Genomic DNA, 22814 nt, shown 5'->3' on the forward strand with positions numbered 1-22814 from the left:
CTTGCTCAGGGTTACCTAGAAGCCTGAGTAAGGCCCCAGTCTGGGGTTTCTGAGGTGCTGTTTTGTCTCCTGGAAGCTGGAAAACACAAGGTTGTCCCCTCACAGTCCTCAGCACTGGTGCTCCATGTGCAGTACCTCTGCCACATGTGTCTGTGCAGAGCTCAGCTCTTCAGTCTGTGGAGATGGCACTGCACTTCCACTGAAGGAATTCAATTTACACCCATTCTTCTGGTAAGTTTTTATGAGCTTTTAAAAACCCTCATTCTTTCCCTAAAACCTTTTTGACCATACATCAGAATTAAAGAAAACAACTCTCAATTCTAGGCACTTCCCTCCCAAAGGAACTAACCTCATCCTGCATCTAAAGGGTCAGATCGATTTAATCCCAATAATTTTGAAATCAGTCTAGAACCTGTGTGCTAATTCAGATTTTTTTTTTTGCTGTTTTAGAAATGAGCAGAGGGTGCATGTAAGATACTACATGTTAGTGTAACTAGAGAATATTGCTAGCCAGATAGCTTCAACCCTAGCCCCAGCTTCAGAGAAGTGTTTGGACAGACAATATCATCAGTTAAAGAAAGAATGAGATTAATTCCTTAGTTTTTTCTTATTTTATTTTATTTTCCGTGAAAAGAAAAAAAAAAAGTTTTAAAAAAATAAAATAAAAAAAGTGCTACAAACAATAAATGAGGAGTTTGGTAAGATTTAGAGCCAGGCTTGGGGAAACAAAAGTGATGTTTTCTTCAATACCTGGATGGGTACAAGTACCCACATGGAATTTTATGATGTATTGTTTGTGAAAACAAGTGTTAGCAAGATATATATATAATATATATATAGATATATTTAACAATGCTGTGAAATATTATGAAAACTTACTAGCTGATAATTTGGATTGGCCAGAGAAGAGAATTTGGAAAAGACCTGCTTGGCAAAACCAGCTGTGCATTTAGCTTCTAAAAATTAGGTTCCTCCAAGGGATGTGAAGCTGAGCACCAAAAGCTGGTTGGAAAAAATCTTGTGCAGTAACAGTTTCAGGAGCAGACAGCAGCAACCTAAATAGTAATTGCTATCACATAACTGAAAAGTCCTGAGATTTACTTAGACAATGTCCCTGGGAACATTCGTTAAGAATGAAATGCAGTTGAAGCAATTTGTACCATGAAGTCAGACAGGAAATCAGACTAATCCCTGATGCAATTATGTGTAAGCTTGGCTGTCTAAGACTTACTAGAGCAAAAGAGACAGAAGAAAACCAAGCCAGAACGAGATATTGAAAGGTACTGAAAGTGGGTCACTGTCCTACATTACACAAAAGCTAAATGGAGCTCTATCATCCCACAGTATCCTGAGCAAGTTGAACAAAGGACTTTGTCTGGTGCAGATCTCCTGGCAGCATCCAAGTTACACAGCTGCATGAATCATAAAAAAAGTTTAGGCATAGCAGAATTTCCAAGACAGGTAGAATGTACTGTACTGAATGAACACAGGAGGAAACCAAGGAGAGGACTTGTGTCATAATTCTGTGTCACTGCATGACAACAAATTCCTGTCAAGAAATGCTGTGACTTATTAAAAGTACAGTGTAAGTAGGACAAAGAGGCATTGAGTAGAAAAGCCATGACACAGTTAGATAATGATACACTAAGTCAGCAAGAGAGAAGAGATGCTTAATTAGTACATAGAGATAAAATTCCAGTAGAAAACAGAATCTGTTTGCTACAGAATCTATTGTCTACATCATAGACTCAAAACTCTTTATCATGGTTAGTTAAGAGAGAGGATAGGCTTCCTGAGCTGTCAGGACAGCAGATGTTGACTGTTCTTGTTCCCTTTCCTTCTCTTTCATATTTAAAGCTTCAACTGGAGTTAATTCAAAAATTGGAATTCATGTATTTTTACTGAATTAAATACTTTCCCCCCTTCTATAGGCATAGTTACAGAACAATTGTTAAAAATAGAAATTTCAGAAGATGAAAATTGTTTGAAACATTGTTCAAGCACAATGGGGTTTGTTGTTTTGGGATATCCCCAACCCCCCAGTTTATATTAGTTTAATAATGAATACAGCTTAAGTGTTAATTCTTTTTTTTAATGGAAAAAGGACATAATTTCAACACCAAAACATTATCAGAGCAAATTGTTTAAAGATGAATGTAGATAGTCTTTAGATAATAATAATTTCATCACTTAACTGTGGATATCATATTCCTATCCAAAACCACTAGGAAAAGTGGTTTTCTGCTCACAATCCTTGTCTCAGATTGCTGGGAATATTTAAGATTAAGCATAGTTTTCTTAGGTGTATGTAGAGCCCAACATCCTCATAGCACTGCCTTTCCCGAATCTTATAAACAGCAGATATTCATATTTATTATAGAACTTTGAAAATTACATGAGAAGAGTTGTCTGTCTGACAATAAAGCTTTCTAAATTTGTGATTTGAATTTAGGCAGCCAGACAAAATGAAAATGTTGTCCTCAGTCTTTATCTGTTTAGCATTAAGGCACATTGCTAAGACAGACCTGTTTTCTGCTTCGTCTGTGATGTGTGAGAAGAGACTGTCCCACTAGTGTCTCATGATATGAAAATCCACAGCAGAAGTTTAATAGTAAATTTTAAGAATCCTTCAAAATACCATTTTATATTAATTGTCATATTACATAAATAACTAATAACTTGCTTAATAAAAAGAACCTGTTCATGGTACCCTTGGATAAGTGTCCTAGAACAAAGCAAATTCTGAACTCCACGGGAACAGAGCTTCCCAGGACAGGTCTGTCTTGATTCTAGCACTTTGCTGACTCTACAGCTTCAAACCTGGCAAGATTTGTGAGCATCCCAGAGTCATGTGATACAAATTTCTAAATTCCCTTCTAGCTAAATGCAGTACATGTAATTTTTTGTGTCAGTCCATTCTGGTTTATCTGAAGATGTCTATTCAAATAAATAATTATCAGCTGCTTTATGGCATTTAAATGCAACTTATTTTCCAAATGAAAATTATTCTTTATATGCGGAAGGTTGGAATCTGAGACAAGAAATGCTCCTGAAGCCATTAGCACGCATCCTAAATAAAACTGTTTACTGTATACTCTACCACAAGCAGTGAAAAAAGAAAGTCCATTAGATGGAAATATTGTCGTTCTAAAACCAGCAGATTTTTTTTTCTGCAGTCTGAGCACTGCAGTTCTCAGCAGAAAATTGCATTGGAACAGTGGGCGGTTCCGAATTGTTGGAAACTTTACAACGGCTTTTATGTTTAAACATCATTTAGCAGCTGTTAAAGGTCAGCACAAATCCTGTACTTTATCAGTATAAATGAAGTCTACAACTGCCAAGAAAAGAATGCATTAAATAATGCAGTGATTATAATCTCAAATCTTTTTTTCCCTTCAGAAGTGAAAGGGACCTCTTAAGCAGTTCTATTTTTCTCCTCCTTATTTCAAATTGACAAAGTAAAACACTAATTAAAGTATTTATATCAGAAATTTACTTATGAGGGTGACACATTTTGTACACAAAGCAAGTGAAACATATGACACATTGTATAGTGCCAGGTGCAGTTAAGAAAGTGTAATATAAGTTGGCATCTAGAGGCTAAAAAACCCAACAAACTTGCTGCAATATTTCATTATCAATTTTATTTCCTACCATACACCAAATGTACAGCACAGAACACAATTTTGTTGTTTTGATGTAAGAAATATTAATTGTATGAAGAAACAGTATACAAACTACTCCAAATTAAAAAATGCATACATCATTGCTCTTTACAAAAGGTCTAATTTACAGTATAGCTCATCAATGCATTTAAACACAAAAAGAAAAGAAAAACAGAAAGAAAAAAAAAAAAAACAGTGCACATTACAAAACACATCAAATACGAGGGAGGCAAATAAATACAAACATACTTCACAGAACATCCTGAGCAAACAACCAAACACAGATAAATTAACCTGAAGCGATAGTAAATCATAATAATAAATACATAGGTCAGTAAGAGAATTTTTTTTACTTAAATAAAATATATAACAAATTTGTTAAAATATTTAGTAAATTAAACTTTAGTCTTTGTAATGAGTGAACTCATTTTGTATGCATTTAACAAGTATAACAAATGTTTGCTTTTTGAGTTTTTAGCAAGAACAATAACTTTAATAGCAAATTTTTGTTTGGTGTTCTCCTATTTATATTAGACAGCACATATGGTAGCTTTTGAAAAATCAATTTAAAAATAAACACAGCTCCTAAGAACACACATTTTCCCCTGTCTAAACTAAGATCAGAGAGTTGAATCAACCCCCCAACAAAAAGCAAGCCCCACCTAATGCAGAACAGTGACCACAGTGCATGAGAGTTGAATCACTTCTGAATAGTACTTTTGTGCAGGAACAGTAATAATATAATTGTATATGTCAAGCCTGTGAATGCCATCATATTCAATCTAAATATAAATGCGGCTAATAAAAATAAACACTTTCATTATAGCACGGAAAAATTAAACACACGCTAGATCCATGTATACATTTACACTGAGGCACATATGCACATGAGGTGTGTGTGCATACAAAAAAGGCAGTTTAGCTGGTTGTTTATACCTTTTTCTTAAAAAAAATAAATATAAAAAAAACTTTTGAAACAATGCTTAATTACTTACAATCCCTGAAATAGACATTGCCTCTGTTATAGCAACCGCTAGTTTCTGACGGATTCAGAAGTTCCACACCCAGGCTAACTGGATACCTCTGCGCAAGTGCTCGTCTGTCCACACCTCCGCCTGTCTGTCTGCTCTGTAGCACTTGGGACCCTACCAGAAGACTGGTGACAAATTCAGTATCAGCCTAGTCTTAGTGAAGAAGGATGGGAGAAACCAGTCACGGTGTTGCTACCGGTCATTCAAAGGGACAAGCGACCACCGTGGTGCCAGAGGGGTGCTGTTGCCCTCCAGACAGACCGCTGCCTTCTCAGCTGCCATTACCTTCAAACCAGTATTAAATGCCATTTCAGGGGAGATGTGTTCGACTCATTATGTACAAAGCCTTTAGCTTGGGATGTGTTTGCTTTTTTTCAATCCAAATCCATTGCAATACTGGTCACTTGCTTAAAACCTCAACGTCTCATACTAAAAAAGTACCAGTACCTACCTAATTACCCTTCTTGTTTAGAGATAATTGTCATTTCCCTCCATGAGCTAACTCTGAACAAAAGCTGCAGTGGTAAAATAAATCTGAAGTTCTCTTGAAACATTTTAAATAATCATTCTCATAGGCTAAATCACACAGCCAAGTCAAGTGCTTTGCTGATTGCTATATTTCATTATTGCTAACATATTCTTTAACACACTGTTTTCCAGCATACTGTGCTTTTAAGAGCCCAAGTTCCCCACTAGTGGGCACCATTTATCTTCTCATTCCATGCATCTTCACATCTCGTGTTACTGCAAACCCATTTCTGATACAAAGCCATTATAAAAAAGCAGGATGTGAGGAAAATAAAACTAGAACCACGGTTCAGTCATTTGTTACTTTCATAGGTTTTTTTTTTCTTCCTGTACAAACCCAGCAAGTTATTTAATTTACAGTATAGCTTTCAGTCTATTTAAAATCCCATTGGAAAATAAATTAATAAACACATTGTAAAAATATGGCAGGCCGCAAAAATGCTGTTAAAAGATAAAAAAACCAACTCTTTGATTAGAAATAAATAAAAAATATAAAAAATAGTCGCACACACTTTTTACATTCACTTTACAAAAACTGAGTGCAAAAGAAGAAAAAAAAAGAAATTGTACTGAAATAAATACAATATACTAACAGAGTGCATTGCTGTTAATACAAATAGTCTGTTGTGGTTTTATTCTTTTTTTATGTCAGCTGGGAAAAAATTAGTGCAATGTTGCAATTGTAAATGCAGCATGGCAACCTACACCCCTTAGCAGTACATGAACTCCTAACAGATCCATCTGGAGTTTACTGCTGTTAAGTAATTTCTGTTGCCCAGCAGCTTTCACATCCTACACATGGATGCCCTTCACTGCCTGTTTGATACTTTCCAGCAGAGCTTTGCATTCGGGGGAATAGTCCCGTTCCAGATTGCTGTACATGTCTGTGAGTGTATTTACATATGCTTCGAAATTCTGCTCACTGATTGGCCCCTAAATGGAGACAAAACAGATTATAATTGTAGGAGGTAAAATTAAGGCTGAAAAACCCAAACACCCAACCCTAAAGCACGGCAAAGGAGCAATATAGCAACTGGGGAGAAGTCATTGCATGTCCTAGGGAATCCATACTCTCTCCAAGCAAGAAAAGGAGTTGGAGATATTATGGTTAGTGTAACCTCTTTTATTTTTTTTTTTTTTTTGTGGCCTATTTGTCTATTTGTCTCTGGGATTGTGACTGACACTCCCCCTAACTGTCCTTTCTTAATCTGCCAGTGGCACTCTTGACATTTGGAAAGGGCACTGGAAACATGGGTACCTCTGTGGATTTGGCCTTTGTTTGAAAGTAAGATGTGAAATTCTTGAGAAGATGGAGCTTGGTTGTCTCCAGAAAAATTATCTGTATGACACAGGTTTTAATCTGGGAGCTGAGTAAATGAGGGCTCTCATGAGAGTGAAGTTTTCACTCTTTGTGCAGGGTGGGTGTTCAGACAAGGAGGTTTGAGGGAAAAGCCTGCCTTGCATGGTGTGGTGTAGGGCAGAGATACCAGGGCTGGCTCATTCCTGAAAGCAACTGCACCTACCACCACACAGACTTCATGATCATGCATCTTTGCAAAGCAAATCAGCCTAAAAGTGCTCTCTGCTATTGCAGCTCCAGTGCTCCTGCCAGTCCCTGAGCTTGCTCATCTGCTTTGAGTGCTGGCAAGGCAGTCTCAAAAGAAGGTGTTAACCTGCTGGCTGTGGGCTTACCATCTGTGGCAGCTGAATGTCAGCAAGACTGGAGATAAGGGCTTGGCTTAAGCCAGCTAACTCCTTCAAAAGGCTCTCGTTATTCTGCTCTATGAGTTTGTTCTCCTCTTCTATTGTTTTCAAATTGCTCTCCATAGATGTGATCTAAAAGAGACAGGCAGGCATAAACACAGACAGACAAACCCTTGGCAGCATTGTTACTGCAGTTTGAACCCAAAATATCAGCTGGGTGGTTATGAGAGAGGCCATGATGAATCTGAAACTCAGCTATGCTTTGTTTAGGAGAGACATAACTTCTCCACAGAACATTCAGAGCAAAGAAGAGGTTGTATTTGCTCTGAAATGAGGGACTTTGCTGCTGGTTCATGGAGAAACCTTGTGGCAGCAAGGCACAGGAGAGTGCCCCAGAGTGGGAGGAGGGAATTGAGCTTGCAGAGGAGGGTCAGTGTGGAGCTAGGATGGAGTGTGGCCTCAGGGCTGGCAGAGGGAAGGAGAAAGGAGGTTGGTGTTTTCATTGCTGTCCTGCTCTTACAGCATCCCTGCTGCTCAACCACAATAGCATTGCACAGGTATTGGGTATTAGCTGTTGTGCGACTTTCCTGCCCTGCTCCTGGGTGATCTCTGGACTTGCTGGGATTAGCAACAGGCCTGGTGCTGGGAACAATGAGAAAAAAATAGAGTGGAAAGGAAACTGAGAGGCTGTGCATGTATCACAAAGATGATCTCTGACCAACGGAATGGAAAGGAGGGTTTTGGAAAGAGCAGGAAAAAGCAGCCAAGGTAGAAAAAAAATGGTATCTTTTCAAAGTGAGAGCTCAGGTCTGAAAGCTTAGATGTCAAAAGCAGTGCTGAAAAAACAAAACCAGCAATGGCAGTGTCTGGTTTCCTCCTGCCCTGCTCCTTGTCCCAGGAGCAGACAGATCAGCAGGGCTGACAGAACTGAGGGCTGCCGTCCCTGTGCTCCACCACAGCTCCACAGGGCACTGACCAGTGCAGTCATACCCACAACTGTCATGCCCACCCTTCCTTATTAGCATGCACCTCTTTGCACTACTTAAATGCTTCCTGCTGGTGGCCACTTTACTTCCTTTGCTCAGGCACAGTCACACAGCAAAACTCCCCAGTGTGAGAAACCCCTTTTTGTGTGCCTGTCATCCACTACAACCCCTCCTCTGGAGGGTGTTCGTAGCAGTCTAACACCTGGCTGGGGTAGAGTAAAAGGACGTAGGAGATTTATGGCTTCTGCTGTAGTTCAGTTCAGTTCAGTTCAGGCCTTGCTGGTCAAGCTGCCTTCACCAGGGAAAAAGTCCAGGGAGAAGAAATCTGACTGCACAAACTTGGCAATCTCCATGCAAATAGCACAGTGACCAAGTGTCCTGAGACAGTGAGCACAGCCCCCCTGCAGTGCAGTTTGGGCTGGAAACAGCCACAACTGCTGTGGTGTGCAGCCAGATTGTTTAGATCCAGCACCGGTGGCACACGCTTCTACCTTGTTTAGACCATACACTCAGTGGTTATTGCAAAAACAGCAGGAGTCAACACTGCTCATTTAAATGTGGTGCAAATAGAGGGGGGGGTACACTCAGTTTGGTTTAGATCAGTTTGGATCTATATTCTGTTCACAGTTTTATTTCACTTTTATTCTGAAAATTCTGAAGCTTCTGCTCATGCTTTTACCCAATCTGCCCAGGTTAACCTCCAGGTGCATATGGGAGTCTGAAGGGATGAAGCTATACAGCTCACTCCATAGAACCACTATCAGCATATTAAAACCAACTTAATCTCTCCAGTATACAAAATAATGAAAGAGAATCACTCTTTTGCATAACTCCCATCAAAATCCTTTGCTACACAAACTAGCGAAAGGTATACATTCCTTACCAGCTGTTGCCTGGAGGCAAAATTCAAACTATTTGAATAATTGACAGTGGGTGATCTAAACTAGGAAAATTTTCTTAGGTACTCATTAAGACTTGGACTGGGTTTCTAAGAGGAATTATCATCCCTAAAAACTCAAGTCATAGAACCTCCCTGGTTTGGTAAGCAGATGTTTGGTCAACAAAGGAAAATGGATATTTTGTTTGGTAAGTATGTTTCATGTCTGCTTGCTATGGTTAGCTACAAACTGTCCTGAATTTGTCATTCAGCAGATCTTTAAGACAATACCTGCTGCTCATTTACAGAAAACAACAAACAAGAGCTTGGAAAAAGAAGTGCAGAGGAGACTAGCTATTTTTAAACATAACTTTTACATAGCATTTAATTTATTTATCGTGCTTAAACATAGCATAGGAAAAGGTTTCACATTTATGGCATACCTGAGTTTGAAGTTTCATCATGTCAGCTTCAATTTTAAGATTGGATTCATTCAGTTCTTTTATTTCCTCATCCAAATGTCTTATTTCTTCATCACTCTCAATACCTGTAAATAGTTGAAAATTACAACATCAGATTTAAAGTGTCCACATGAATGATGTATAAGTAACCGGCTGCATTACCTGGTACTTAACCATAGGAAAATAAGCTTTTCAACAAATTATTGATCCTTATATTGTCTTTGATTTTACTGTCAAAATTCTTTCCTTCCTGTTAAACATTTGTATGAGCTGAAACATAGATGGGGCTATCTTAGTCCTAATTTTTTCACACTTTCTTTTTTCACTGCATCATGCAACAACAAGCTGAAGGGAACAGAAAGGAAAAATTGCCCAGAAAGAGGAAAGTTTATCATAAACATGAGGAGATTTTTATGGTGCTTGAGTGTGGGGTTTTTTTTTTGTTTGATTTGGTTTGGCTTGGGGTTTTTTTTTTTTTTGTTTTGTTTTGTTTTGTTTTGTTTTAAAGGAATGCAACAGCAACCCTTCTTTTTCAGGAAATACACCAGAGCAACATCTTTACTATTATAATTGTTCACTCATCTCTACCTGCTTCTGATTTTGCAAGAATCTCTGTGGGGGCAAGGTCCTGTGCAGAATAACTTCAATAAGCACAGCCTTAGTTATATCTGATAAATAGTGAAGTTTAAATAACAAGAAATGGTGACATTTTCAGAAAGCTAACAAGTATTACAGGGGAAAAGAAAAAAAAAAAGAACAAAAAAAACCAAGGAACTTTTTTCATCCCAACAAGTTAGATAGCAAAGTAAAAAAGCTTCAGTTCTTTAATGAAAGCCTTATCCTGAAAAATACTGAGCTGTAGCAGCTGCTGGCAAATGCATGTGCCTGTTTCTGCTTAGTATCACTCTGAGCCCAACTCTGCCTGGAGATTTGTGCCACCGTTGTTACTGCTTTAAAGCCTAGAACCGAGTCTACTGGGGAGCCAGCATGGGAAATCTGCAAGCAGTAATGCGACCGTTTTCCTCAGCAGTTGGAGGCTAAAGACTAAATTTCCTGAATCCTGGCTCAATGCCCAACTTGCTAAAGCACATTGTATAAGAAGGGAGACTCCTACACATTTCCCCCTGCAACTCTTTGGTAATTATTGCTTTGCACTTAGGTTAGCTAAATTGCACAAGCACTGCATAGATACTAAACCATGTAGGAATGAAGTTTGAGAGATGAGTCAATTTCTGCCCACAATATTTCTCCCTTCGTACCTTGTTCAGATAGCTAAGTCCTCCTGATCTGTAACTAATTGTTTATTAATTAAAACAATATTGAAAGGATACAAAAAACAAAAATAATGCTCTGGTACAAGAGCATATCCTCAATGTTCAGTTAGCAAGAGGTAAACAAGAATAATTTTATAATCTCTCATGCAAATATTTTTTGTTAATCACCATTTTTTATTGCTAGAGACAAAGTACTGAGAATTAATGCCAGAATGGCATAAAGGGGCACAAGTATAAATGGGAGTCAGGGCCCTTCTATCTAAATAAATGTCATCAATTTTTACAGATCTCCTTACCGCCACTTGCTTTAAGCTTGATAGTCATTAATTCTTCCGAAATTTTGCCCTTTTTTATGGTTTGTGCATTCAGAGGACAACCAGACAGGCTGAAACAGATAGGAAAAAAAAAACATTAGCACCCACTTGAAAATGGCAACAATCCTTTCAGGCAATATTATCATGCACTTAGACAGACCTCTGTACCTAAGGTCACATCAGTATCTCCATTATAGCATGGCTTCAGGGAATGACATAACTCATAAAGAGTCATTTAGCTGTATATTCCAGCTTGAAAATTGGCACAGAAATCTCAATCTATGAGTAAACAACTCTTAAGCATATTTCAAAATAAACAAAATTGCAGTAGCAGCTCCTGTTAAGCTATATGAAGATGCATTTACAGAATTCGTTAAATTCAAACACTTATAAGCTGTTTTTATCAAGGGATTGTGCTCCAAAGGAGAGGAGAGTGTGGTATTTAAAATGGCAAGTTTACTATCCTAAAAAAAATTAGTTAATGGGATGATGTCCACAGTGCCCAATTATTGTATCACTTTGTTGATACATAGTAATGATCAATACAATAATAACTCTGGATATACCCTATAGGCTGTAATAGCTTTTTTGAATGGTTCCATTAGATAGTCAGTTTGCTTTTTAACCACTGTTCACATTAAATTACATTTTGCTATTTCAAAGCTTACAATTTCATCAGCTGGTAATTATCTGAGGCAATTTTTATAGCCCACTAAAGGGCTAAGAGGAATTGCACTGTCTTAATACTACCTTTATAAATAACAAAGAAGAAATACCCATATGCTGAAGAACTGGCAGAAAGATTTGGTTTTAGGTGTATCTGAGTAAGGAGAGAGGGAAAATTTTGTTCCACAGGAAAATGGTTGATGTGTGTGTGTGTGTGTGTGTGTGTGTGTGTGTGTGTGTGTATGTGTGTGTAAAAATTTTTTAAAAAAGAGAATCCTAACAGACATGGCATTTCCACATTGAAAAAAACCCCAAAAAACAACAAAGCAGCAAAACCTAAGCTTTCATTAGCTTGGCTAAAAGCCATACAGAAAGATGCTAGTTCTTAATTTCTAAATTTCTGCTTCTTATCTCTGCCCAGAGCAGATAGCTAACTGGGAGATTGTTTAAAAGCCATGAGTTACTTGTTAGGTTTCTAACATCCTAGGAAAGGATATCAGACAGAGTTATATTTGCTACATCTTTTTAACTAATGTGATCTTGAGAGTGACCCAGTCTCATGTAGGACAGGAATCATCTGTACTATGAATTGCTACCAGATAAAATACAGTTTTTGCTACTTGCTTAATTGGCCACAATTTACAGTAGTGTCCTAATGAAAAGACTTTTAGATGGGTTGTAGGAAATAAAATTAGGATAACACTGGACTCTGACTGAATTTATTCAAATGACCATGGGCATTTCTTGTTTCAGAGAAGTTGGCTCAAAGTGTTAGGAAGAAAGCAAAGGAGACAGAGAATGTAGACTTAATTACCATTAAAGACAGAAAACCAAACTTGCCAGTCAGAGTCCTTGATTATTTTTGATTCAATATAGTCAGATTATTATTTTTCACAGTGATAGATGGTGTTTGTTTTTCGTTAGATGTGTGACTTCTTCTCTGCAAGGATAATTTTCTTTCTAAGATTGTTAGAACTTTTTTAATCCATATAAGAGCTGCATGCTTCTTGTTTTTTCTTTGTGTAACTTTAGTTGCTTAAATACAAAGTTTATGAGTATAACTTTTCCACTGGTAGAAAGATTAAATGAATGACTCTTGGCTAAAACTTTTCTGGTGACATTTCAATGATATTTCTCTTTTCTTTGGAAGATATGCAGCTACAACTCCATATTTCCCTAGGAAAGAATTCTACTTAATTTTAAAATGCATAGACACTGTACTAATCTGAACACCTTGGAAAGTCATGCTTCAATGAGAACATAGAAAAAGACATAAAAGTTTAAGTCTCTCAAAGTAATTCTGTTTTGTATCACTTTAATGTGATACAAATGTGATACACTGCAATGTTATTACTCAAAAGACTTTAGCACAATTTATTCTGACTAAACTCACATGTTGCCAATTCAGAGTGGAATGTTAAGGAAAAATGAAAAGAGAAAACACAAAGTTATACCTTCTGTGGGTGACAAAAACATTATTAACATGACCCAGCCCGTTGCAGCCTGGCAAAGGACAGTGTGGCAGCTCCTGTTTGTTCAGTTTCCAGGATAGCGAAGACCCATTGACAGGACTCTCCTTCTGTCTCTTGGCAGCCAAAGGACAGCCAGAAGCAGTGCGATGGGAAGTGTATTTACCTGATATGTGACCTTGGCCATCACAGCCTATCACTGGGCATCTACGGAAACACAGCAAAAGAACCCTCATTTTCACAGCAGAGAGCAGGCAAAAAAATTCTCAAAAAATCCCGAGAAAATCATTCTGGCTGCCTTTGCGACTTTGCTTTAATGGAGTAAGACTTGGTCCCTGTTGGCACACTGTACCAGAGCATCCAACTCTTGTCAAGCTGAGTTATGGGGAGTTCAGCAGATACTAAAATAAGGCAATTTAAAGTACAGCTGTAGAGACTAAGAAAATAAGACATTCTTTTAGATAGTATTTTACAGGAAAAGAAAATTGAAATTCTATCACGGGCAATAAATCACACTTCTTCAAGTGTATGGAAAGTCAACATTGTCTCATTTCTATCTTGGTCTTTGGTATGAAGAAGAGAGTCGGTTCCTGTAACTGGCAAACGTGCATGGAAATCCATGCAAATACTTGCAAAGAAAGGAGAGGGAATTTTTTGTGCTGCTCTGTCAGTGTTATGCAGTTTCACATATATCATTAGCAAGTATTAAAACAACTCTCCATACAACTAAGTCTTCACTTCTATATTCTGGCAGTTATCATTTACAAATTTTAATGGAATGTGCATTCAAGCCAGGAATGTAGTGAATCTCTACGGAGTTTCCAGTTTTCACTTTAAGTGAAATTTTCATTCATAGATATAGAAAAGATGTGAGACTTACAGATATTTAAGTTCTCTGGAACATATTTTTAAGGTGTCACTCTGATTTAATTAGCTGACATGTTTCACCTCAGTCAGTAATAATTTTCTTTCATTTTGCCAAATTTTTCAACCCATTGGCATAGCACTCTTTAAAATAATTGGAGCAATAGAAGCAGATACAGCAATCCTTCCTCACTGTTCAGTCTCCTAGGTGATGGACTCCACCAACTCCACAAGAAGCAGAAACGCTTGGTTTGGTTCCAGCTCTGGGCACTGTTCTCACAGGGTTGAGATTAACTGGGGCATCTCCCTGTGATTCCTCAAGTCCTGGACTCTCACAGGCCGTTTCCCCCCCTCCACTGGTGGTGGACCCCTGCTTCTGTACTCACTTAAGTTCAGGGTCTTCTTTTTCTTCCTTGGTAGGAGTGACTTTGATACCTCCTTTCCTGGCACGAGGGCAGCCAGACAAGCTGAAAGAAGCACACAGAATAAGAGCCACCTCTTTCTGCTGCTGCCAGCCGAGAGCCCTGAGCACTGCAGCCCCAAGTGATGGGATGGTTGTTACCTTCTGTGGGATGCATAGTTCCCTGTCACGTGGCCAGAGCCGTCACAGCCAGGTGTTGGGCACCTATGGAATAATACAGGAATTACAAAATATGGTCACAAAGATACAGAGTAAATAATGTGTATAATCTATATTTTGTCTAGAGTGGAAGAAAGAACAGCAGAGCTTTTGCTGAATAACTAAACCTACCTCTCGCTGGTTTGGTTTTTTCCCTTAAATAAGGAGACTCCCTTTTTTGGGGGAGGGTTTCTTGGTTGTTTTTTTTTTTTTTCCAAATAGCAAAGTCTTAATATGGAATATGAAATATATTGTATATGATGCGTTGATTTACTTAGTTTATATCAATGTTTGCATCAAACATTTTTCCTTGTACAGAATCAACATTACAAAGAGAAGAAAAAAGCAGTTTGATATAGATCTATCTGTAAATTTGCTTTTATGTGTTTGTTTATTATTTGGTATGATGTTTTCAGGTAGAGATATAAATAAGCACTTTGCCAGTATTTACAGAAAGGGATATGAAAGCAGAGAAGCAGTTTTACTTTTGGGCATCGGTAGACGGTAGCCAGAATTTGAATTTAATAATTTGTGTATTCTAGCCCTGTAAGCATACCACAGCACCATCTCTTTCTTGCTTGAGATTCAGTTGGGTGTTCAGCTGAGCAATTGGATTATGCTTATTTCTCATAGTTAAGGGGTTGCTCTGTGTATGAAAGACAAACAAGCCTTTTCAAGTATGAATTTTTAATATTGAAACATCCATACAATAAAAAAAAAAAAAAAGCCTGCTGGTTACTGTGCTTTTGCCAGCACTCTGGCAGGGTGGGCTTCTTGCTTGCTATGCCCCAAAAGCCAGCTTGGGTCAGTAGGTCTTTCCACTGACTTCTGTGGGGTTTGGAGCAGGACCTCGCTGGTAACACCTTCTATCTCAGAAGTACAGAGATTTTATTTTTTCTTTAATTTTTCTTTTTCCTGCTTTTTTTTTTTTTTTTTTTTTTTTATTTAAGGCTGTTGTATATTTGTGGGGTGGTTTGGCTTGAGGTTTTTTCAGAGAAGATTAACATACCTCAGCAAACAAAGCAGCACCAAAAAACATTTGCCTTAGAAGTTATGCCAGCCTTTTCTATGTTTCTGTATTATACAACACAAAGTTCTTATACTAAGCAACCCTAAGGGACTTTGAAATGCTATTATTTTTACAGAGTATCAGAATTACATAAGGAGTTGTGCCAAATAATGTTGTACTGAACCATTAAGGAAAGTTGCAGGGTTCAATATGCTCTTAAGGGTTTCAGTGGTTACTGAATCTTTCCTGAGTTAAAGAGATTCGTGATTTCATCTTGTCATTGGTAGGCTGCCATGGAAAACACCTACAAATATAATGATAATAGCACATCTGAGTGTGCAGGTGCATCTCTTCACAGAATATTTAAAACTAGTTTTCTGTGAACAATTAATTTGTCAAAAATCTGACTTCTTTTGGACATGAGCAAATTTATACATTTATTCAAGCAAAATTCAGCATTATTTCAAATGAAGAAAGGGATGAATTTTTTTTAAGATAATATCAAAACATTTCATGATGACACTTAGTGAACTGTATTTTTGGTGGAATGAATTGCCTCACACTGACAGCAAAGGTAAAGGTGGGGGTTTGCAGAGTGCCAGGACATGCTTGACTGTGTAGTACTAAATGTTGACCTGTTTAAGTGTGGGACAAGGACTGGGCACAATGTCATGTGGAGCAGGCAGCAAGGGCAGATGTCTGGAGAGTGTGAATGCTCACAAGTAAATCCAGAACACCTGCCAAAAACTAAGGAAATTAATTTTGGCTACTTGTTTTATCAGATGATCACAGATGGAAGGGCTCCCTGCATAGACTGGAGGTGGACTTTAATTTAAGAAAAGCTCTTTGTGTGAGACATTCAGATCTGAAAGTCTGGGAGTTGTGAATATACTTATAAAGGACACTGAACTAAATTTTACATCACCCCATCTGTAGTTACCACTTCTGACAGCAGACAGATTTCCAACTGGATTGGAGTCCAAGCTATTCTGAGGTCACTGAAGATTTCAGGCTGAGATATTGTCAGGACTAATGAAACTGTAAAAGGATATTTCAGGTAGGCTACTGACAAATAAGTAAAAAGCTTCATTAGCAAGACTCCTAATCTTGACAACTGGATTGGGTTTTCTAAATATTGGTTATATCTTTGTATGGATTGTGAAATTCCAGAACACAAAATACACCAAAAACCTATTGCCTTTCAATCAGTAATGCTGGGGAATTTCATCAGCTTTTAAGTGATGTTTGGACTGGTGCCCCAGCTTAGGGAATCATCCTCTATAATCAATTCCTGTGCAGAGCCAAGAAAATAAGATTTACATTGAAGGGCCAGAGGTCTCAGGACATCAAATTAAGAGATGTCAACCCTCAGGTGGCTGTAGGTTACAAGTTCTTTCACAATTCTTCCAAAGTTGTTATTCAAAAATAAATCTCTGTGATTTCACATATAAATTCTTGCAAATGGGCATTGAATACCTCCTATTTTGTCCCTTTCTCCAAGAGGATTGCTTTATCTTTAGGAAGATGAACTACAACTACAAGTAAAATTTAAATGCTGAGCTGCAGGTTTAGGAGCACTTCTGGTACATTTTCTCCCTCAAAAGCTGAAATGTTTTTGACCAGATGTGTTAGATATGAACTGTAGTCAAGGCAAACCCATAGAGGTCAGCTGAGAAAACCACTTTCTGAAATTGTTATACTGCCTATGGAAGGCATTAAACCTCAGTATAAATCAGTATCAATGTTTTATGTGGAACCCATGTAGAAAAACTGCTCAAATCTCTCCTAAAAAATGGCATTTAACCACTGCAAAAAATGAGTATAAGGGTAGGACTGACCACCTATTCCTAAAAGTTTCTGAATTGTAAGTAAATACCTCTCTAAAGCACACATTTAAAATTATTTAAGGCTTGATAAGCAAGCTCTTTGATTAAATAGGATATCAGCCCTAATTATCCCTTTTAGCTTTAAAATCTGAGTCATCATCAAACTTATGTTTTAAATTGACCACCTCAGATTGTTCTGAGCGGCAAGAATCCTCATATAGAAATTTTCTTGAATCTGAGTCACAGGCCCACTTTCTGAGCAGATCTTCCTTATTTCCAAACTGTGGATCACATGGAAGCCTTGTATCTTTGCTGGCATAGAGTTTCATAATTAAAGCCAAAATCTTATCTTGATTCTGGCAAATTAAACATGAATAACATTTGGAAAAATACACAGCTTTTTCATATTCATGCCTAACTACATGAGGGTACTTTCCTGGCCTGATTCTATGAGCATTTATGCCCTCTGCTCACATAGCAATGCTACAATTAACTATTGCTATCACTATACCAGAACAAGTATGATTGTAGCATTTTGGAAAAAGATTTAATTTAGACAGAAGCAAAGTTTTGTTCAAAATATCACCTGAACTAGGTTTGTAAGAACCTAAATTGAGGTGGTACACTTGTGAAAAATAATTTTATTTAGCCTTTTTTTCTTTTGCAAATTGTCTGTGAACAGATTTTGATTTTTGCTCTTTTTCTAGTTAATTGAAATTAAATGCTAACTGCGTTATGCAACATATTTCTGTCTGTGAAATGTCCATGAACTTTGACTTTGTCTTTCACAACTCACTTATTATACATGGCGTACAGTGTGCAGTTTGTCATTTAAGTCATATGCTGTTGCTCCTCTTTCCTTATGGCATGACCAAAACTCTAGAAGCTTTAGTGGAAAAATAACCATATTGGTATGCAAATTTACTTATTCACACATGAATGGGGCGGGGGGGTGATGCATGAGGAGCAACTATTCAAAATATTTGTGTGAGTGTCTTTGTATGGCAGAAAGCCAATAAAAGCAGGGACAAATATATATGACTCAGCAAATGACTTCAAATTTGTCAGCATTTTTGCAAGCCAGTTCCTTGCTAACCATTCTGCTCTTTTTAAAACAAACTAAACCGAAATTTTATACCTTTTGGGATCAGAAATGTCAAAAAATGCAGCATTGTGCCAGTGTGCCAGTTTACCTACTGGCTTTGTGAACTGCTTTGGACAGCTGCCTATGTAAATGGTCTTTCTTTGCTATTTTGCTGCATCTCCTGTACATTCAACTTCATACCATCAGTTCAGCATTTCAATTATAACTGAAGTTGTAAGGCTGGGGAATAAGACCACTAACATTGGATCTGGGGAAGGCAAACAATGCTCTGAGCCTAAATGTAGCCACTTCTGCTATTAATACTATTAGAAAAGGAAAATGGTGCCATGATCAGACTTTATTTTCTTCTATCTGGACTAGGGATGAACCTAAAGGACAGAAAGGACAGTCACAGAGTTCTCCCCTTTTTACATGCATTCATGAATTTTTCCAAGCCATCTATTATGGGATCCAATTTACAAGTTGCAGAGGGAAAGCTATGAAAGACCTCTAATTATCCTTCCCTTTTCCCCACATCCTTATTGACAAAGCCAATTCAATAACTAGATGACTGGTTGCCAGTGCCTCTCTTGACTACAGATTTTTGAAATATTCATATGTCCCTATACATCTGTCTATATAGCAAAGCCTGCACAGTCCTTTTGTAAGTGACATTTCATGGTGAGAATTATGCCAGCATAAAATCATATGACTTGATGCCTGCTTCAGTGGCATTAAACTCATAGAATAGGGTAGTGACAAATAAAAAAGGATTTGCAGGTATTCTGGTCTCATTTTTTAGATTTATTCTAACTAGATTTATTTCTTACTAAATAATTCCAATTAATTCTATCTGGATCACTTGCCAGATACCTCTTACATATTAGATATTTTCTATTCCTTTCTGATTCAGAAATACTGAGAAAACTGCATCTTTCCTAGTGTTCACAATTTTTGTCCCCCCAGGCCCTGATTAATTAATGAAAATGAAGGGGTACAAGAAAAAAGAAAGACAAATAGAGAAAAGTAAACTTTATTTCACTCAAAAGCTTTCAAACCAATTCACTACACTTTTCAGAAAAAAGTGTGAATTGTAAGGTGCTCTGAGAAATTCAAATTTACAACTTCAATAACACAGGGAACATGTTTGTCAAAGATAAAGAACAGTAACATTTGTGCTATTGTCAATACTTACTTGAGCTCCTGAGAGTTAGCAGCCATAAGGGATTTTAATGTCTTGTCAGCTAATGGGCACCCAGAAACACTGAAAAGAAAACCTGATGTGAAATATTTTACTAAACCAAAGCATTTATTTTTATCTAAAACACCAACATCCAGACAATATATGATTTATATTAGTTAAAGTTATACTCTCAAATATTTATTCTTGGTGAAGAAGGACAAACATAAGGCTGTGGTTCTTAAATAACTAAAAAAGTATGTAGTTTGGGACAAAGGTTTCTAGCCCCTGTGAAGCTTTGCTATGAGGGGACAGTGGTACACAGAATCCATCCTTTATGTTTCCTATATGAAGGATAGCTAGAGGATCTGGTCCACGTGGTTGGTAGAAGGCAAAAAACATTTCCATTCTGCTCCCAATGGAAATGCAGGAAATTGTTGTTTCAACACCTAGGTTGGCAGTAGGTAATTTTGAAAAAAATGTTTAGTATCCTCAGGTTATAATAGCCGATTATGAATTTCAAAAGCATTCTTAAAGAGGTATGCAGAAACCTCATTTATAATCAGATGCAACAGCATCTGTATAGAGACTGCTTGTACGCTCGGGGAAATGCAAACTTCACTAAATGACTTTTCTGCAGGTCTCAGCTGAGAAATGCAGCTACAGTAATAAGCATATGCTGCTTAACTGCCTCAGTGTATTAAGTCCACAACTTCACAAATATAAAAAAATCAGGGAAAACAGCTGGGTTTCTCTGTGGATTATTTTCTGCAAATTGTTTTTGAATACTTATCCATGGTTAGGACAAAGGGGTTCAAAGATGACAAGAGCTAGAAGTAGCTCTATTTCCTGTTTCAGGCTTCCTGTTGTTTCTTACCTGCGGTGTGAGGCATAGTTTCCTGTTACATGACCGCTACCATCACATCCTGGGGTTGGACAGCTGTGCAGAGAAGAAGGAATGAGAAATTAGAGTATATAAAATGCACCACACAGCTCACCATACTCTGCAGTGAATTATGTAATGATCCTTAAGGCAATCACGTTCATCATTACACACTGTCACGACACTGCAGTAATCTAGAAAAACTTCATTCTAGTTTTTAATTATTGCTTGACACACAGAGGGAAAGAATTTTTCCTATTTCCATGGTGCAAATAATTCAAACCCTTATTTTATCTGCATAGAGTTACCTTTGCATAGGTATTTTGCTTATAAAGTGGGTTCTTAAAAGACTCTTCATTATTGGCACAAAATTTTCACAGCAGTTCATAAATCCTGGAGCTGAAGTTTCTGATCTGACCTCAAGTATAACATACTGGAGGCCAGAGAACAGTAATATTTAAAATAATTTCTTTCACTTCTGACTAAAATAAGGCACCTTCTTTAGAAACATATCCAATATTTATTTACTGATACAAGTGAGAAAGATGTTAGGATTGCTTGCAGAAGAGAAAGCACTTCAATATTACACATCTGAAGTTCCGAAAGAGAACAAAAATTTCTCAAGCTGTTGCTCAGATGAACTGAGAAGTGATACAAAGGTTGTTGTGGTTTGGGAATTGTACTCTTTAAATTAATGTTCCCACCAAGACTCTCTAAACCATAGGCTGCTTGCTCCCCCTCCCTTCCTCCTTCCCCTGCGGCAGGTTGGGGAGTAGAATTGGAGGCACAAAAGGTGAAAGCCACATCTCAAAATAAGAACAAATCACTGGAAACAGCAATGAGATAACAAAATGAATGGTAACAGCAAAAATATCCATAAGAAAGTGCACAAGATAGGCAAATGATTGCTCAGAACAGAACTGGTGTTACCCAACCCCTGCCTTTGCCAAGTTTACATGACTGGGAGGAAAACCTTCTCCCTGGGTGAGGTTATAGAATAACCCTCAGCCACCCCACCTCCTGGCTACTGCGAAATTTAACCCTGTCCTGGCTGGAACCAGGTGCACGTTTAACAGAACAGATATACTCATTTAAATCACGAGATGGAGGCATGCTGGAGAAGATGTTATAGCTTCTCTTTTTCCTCAGCCCTTCTTCAGCTGTAACACTGAAGTCAAGCTGGGATGCAGTCCTCTGTAAAAGAGGAAAGCTACCAAGAAATGCAACTTGTGCATGGATGGGAGGGTGAATTAAATATACCTTTGTACAGTACTTTGAAACACTCTTACCAACCCTGGAGAGTTGCCTTACAAAGAACTGTTATTCTTTCACTGGGAATATGGATAAAAAGGGCAAGCAGATGCTGCACAAAAACTGTTAGGTAGTGCTCCATGCTAATGAAAAAAGGGGTGCCTGAGATGCTCACCTGGCTATTTTCTCTGAGCTGGCAGAATGCTAGGAAGTTTTTCAAATCTGTAAAAAAGCCTTAGGAAGACATCAGCCTCATTTTCACAGCCCATTTCAACCTGAGCCATGCTGTTATGGCCAACAGAATTTACATGGAAAAATAGAAAGCACATACTAGATGGTGGGATTCATACAGTAGTTTGCTCCAACTGTGCTAACCACATTCAAAATTTTTCTCTGCAAGTGCTTATGTCATTTTAAAAGCTTCCTCATGATGGAGCCAACTGTACTGAATTTTTCAGTAAAATATCTGAGCTCAGTGGGATCACAGGAATGCAGTCTGATCTCTATATTGCCTATGGATTACTCTGATAAATTAAAACTACTCTTTATTTAATTTTTGCCACAATTGCATTTTATATACCTGTTTTTAGATACTTTTTGAACCACTGTAAGCTCATCATTGCTCTAGTAAATACTTTGATGTTATTATTTAGGAGACTAGAAAAGTATATTACAGGTATCTCAAAACAGGTCAGTATGACAAAGGAATAAATACTACAAAAGAAAATCCATTAGCCTTCAGCAAATAAACTCTCAGTGATTTTTGTATGCATTTGTTTTAGAAGAAGAGGCAAGACAACCTGACCTGTAGCAATTTAGGTCATGAACTATGACTGCAGATATAATGTGGTGAGTAGACAACATGCAGACTGCATGACATGGGGGGAAAGAATGGCTCTTCACAGCAGCTTGCCCCAGGGAAATGTAAATTCTAGGGACAGAGGCAGCTATAACAGCTTCAGTGCCACCCAGCCCGGAGAGCAGGACACAAGTTGGCGTGATGTGACTTGTTCATTCATGAGTGAGCCTGCAGTTACGGGCTATCATCACAACCACACTTGTTCATAGAGACCTGCTCTGCTTTGGGACAAAAATAAAAATGCCAAAAATGATTGCTGAGTCC

The 22814-nt window shown here is 37.8% G+C and overlaps 1 protein-coding gene across 1 annotated transcript in view; it reads right to left on the reverse strand.

Annotated features, from left to right (window-relative positions):
- Nucleotides 1-3622: 3622 nt before the first annotated feature.
- Nucleotides 3623-22814, reverse strand: part of ST18 (ST18 C2H2C-type zinc finger transcription factor) — a 95542-nt gene continuing 76350 nt past the window's right edge. Inside the window, exons 13-21 of the mRNA XM_036378952.2 lie at nt 20435-20497; nt 19573-19641; nt 14402-14464; nt 14226-14306; nt 12961-13182; nt 10823-10911; nt 9235-9338; nt 6917-7060; nt 3623-6157 (exon numbers count right to left, since the gene is read on the reverse strand). Of these exons, the coding sequence (XP_036234845.1) occupies nt 6017-6157; nt 6917-7060; nt 9235-9338; nt 10823-10911; nt 12961-13182; nt 14226-14306; nt 14402-14464; nt 19573-19641; nt 20435-20497 (976 nt within the window). The 3' untranslated portion in view covers nt 3623-6016. The remainder of the gene's footprint in view (nt 6158-6916; nt 7061-9234; nt 9339-10822; nt 10912-12960; nt 13183-14225; nt 14307-14401; nt 14465-19572; nt 19642-20434; nt 20498-22814) is intronic.

Source organism: Molothrus ater, chromosome 1 (genome assembly GCF_012460135.2).
Source record: "Molothrus ater isolate BHLD 08-10-18 breed brown headed cowbird chromosome 1, BPBGC_Mater_1.1, whole genome shotgun sequence".
NCBI lineage: Eukaryota > Metazoa > Chordata > Aves > Passeriformes > Icteridae > Molothrus > Molothrus ater.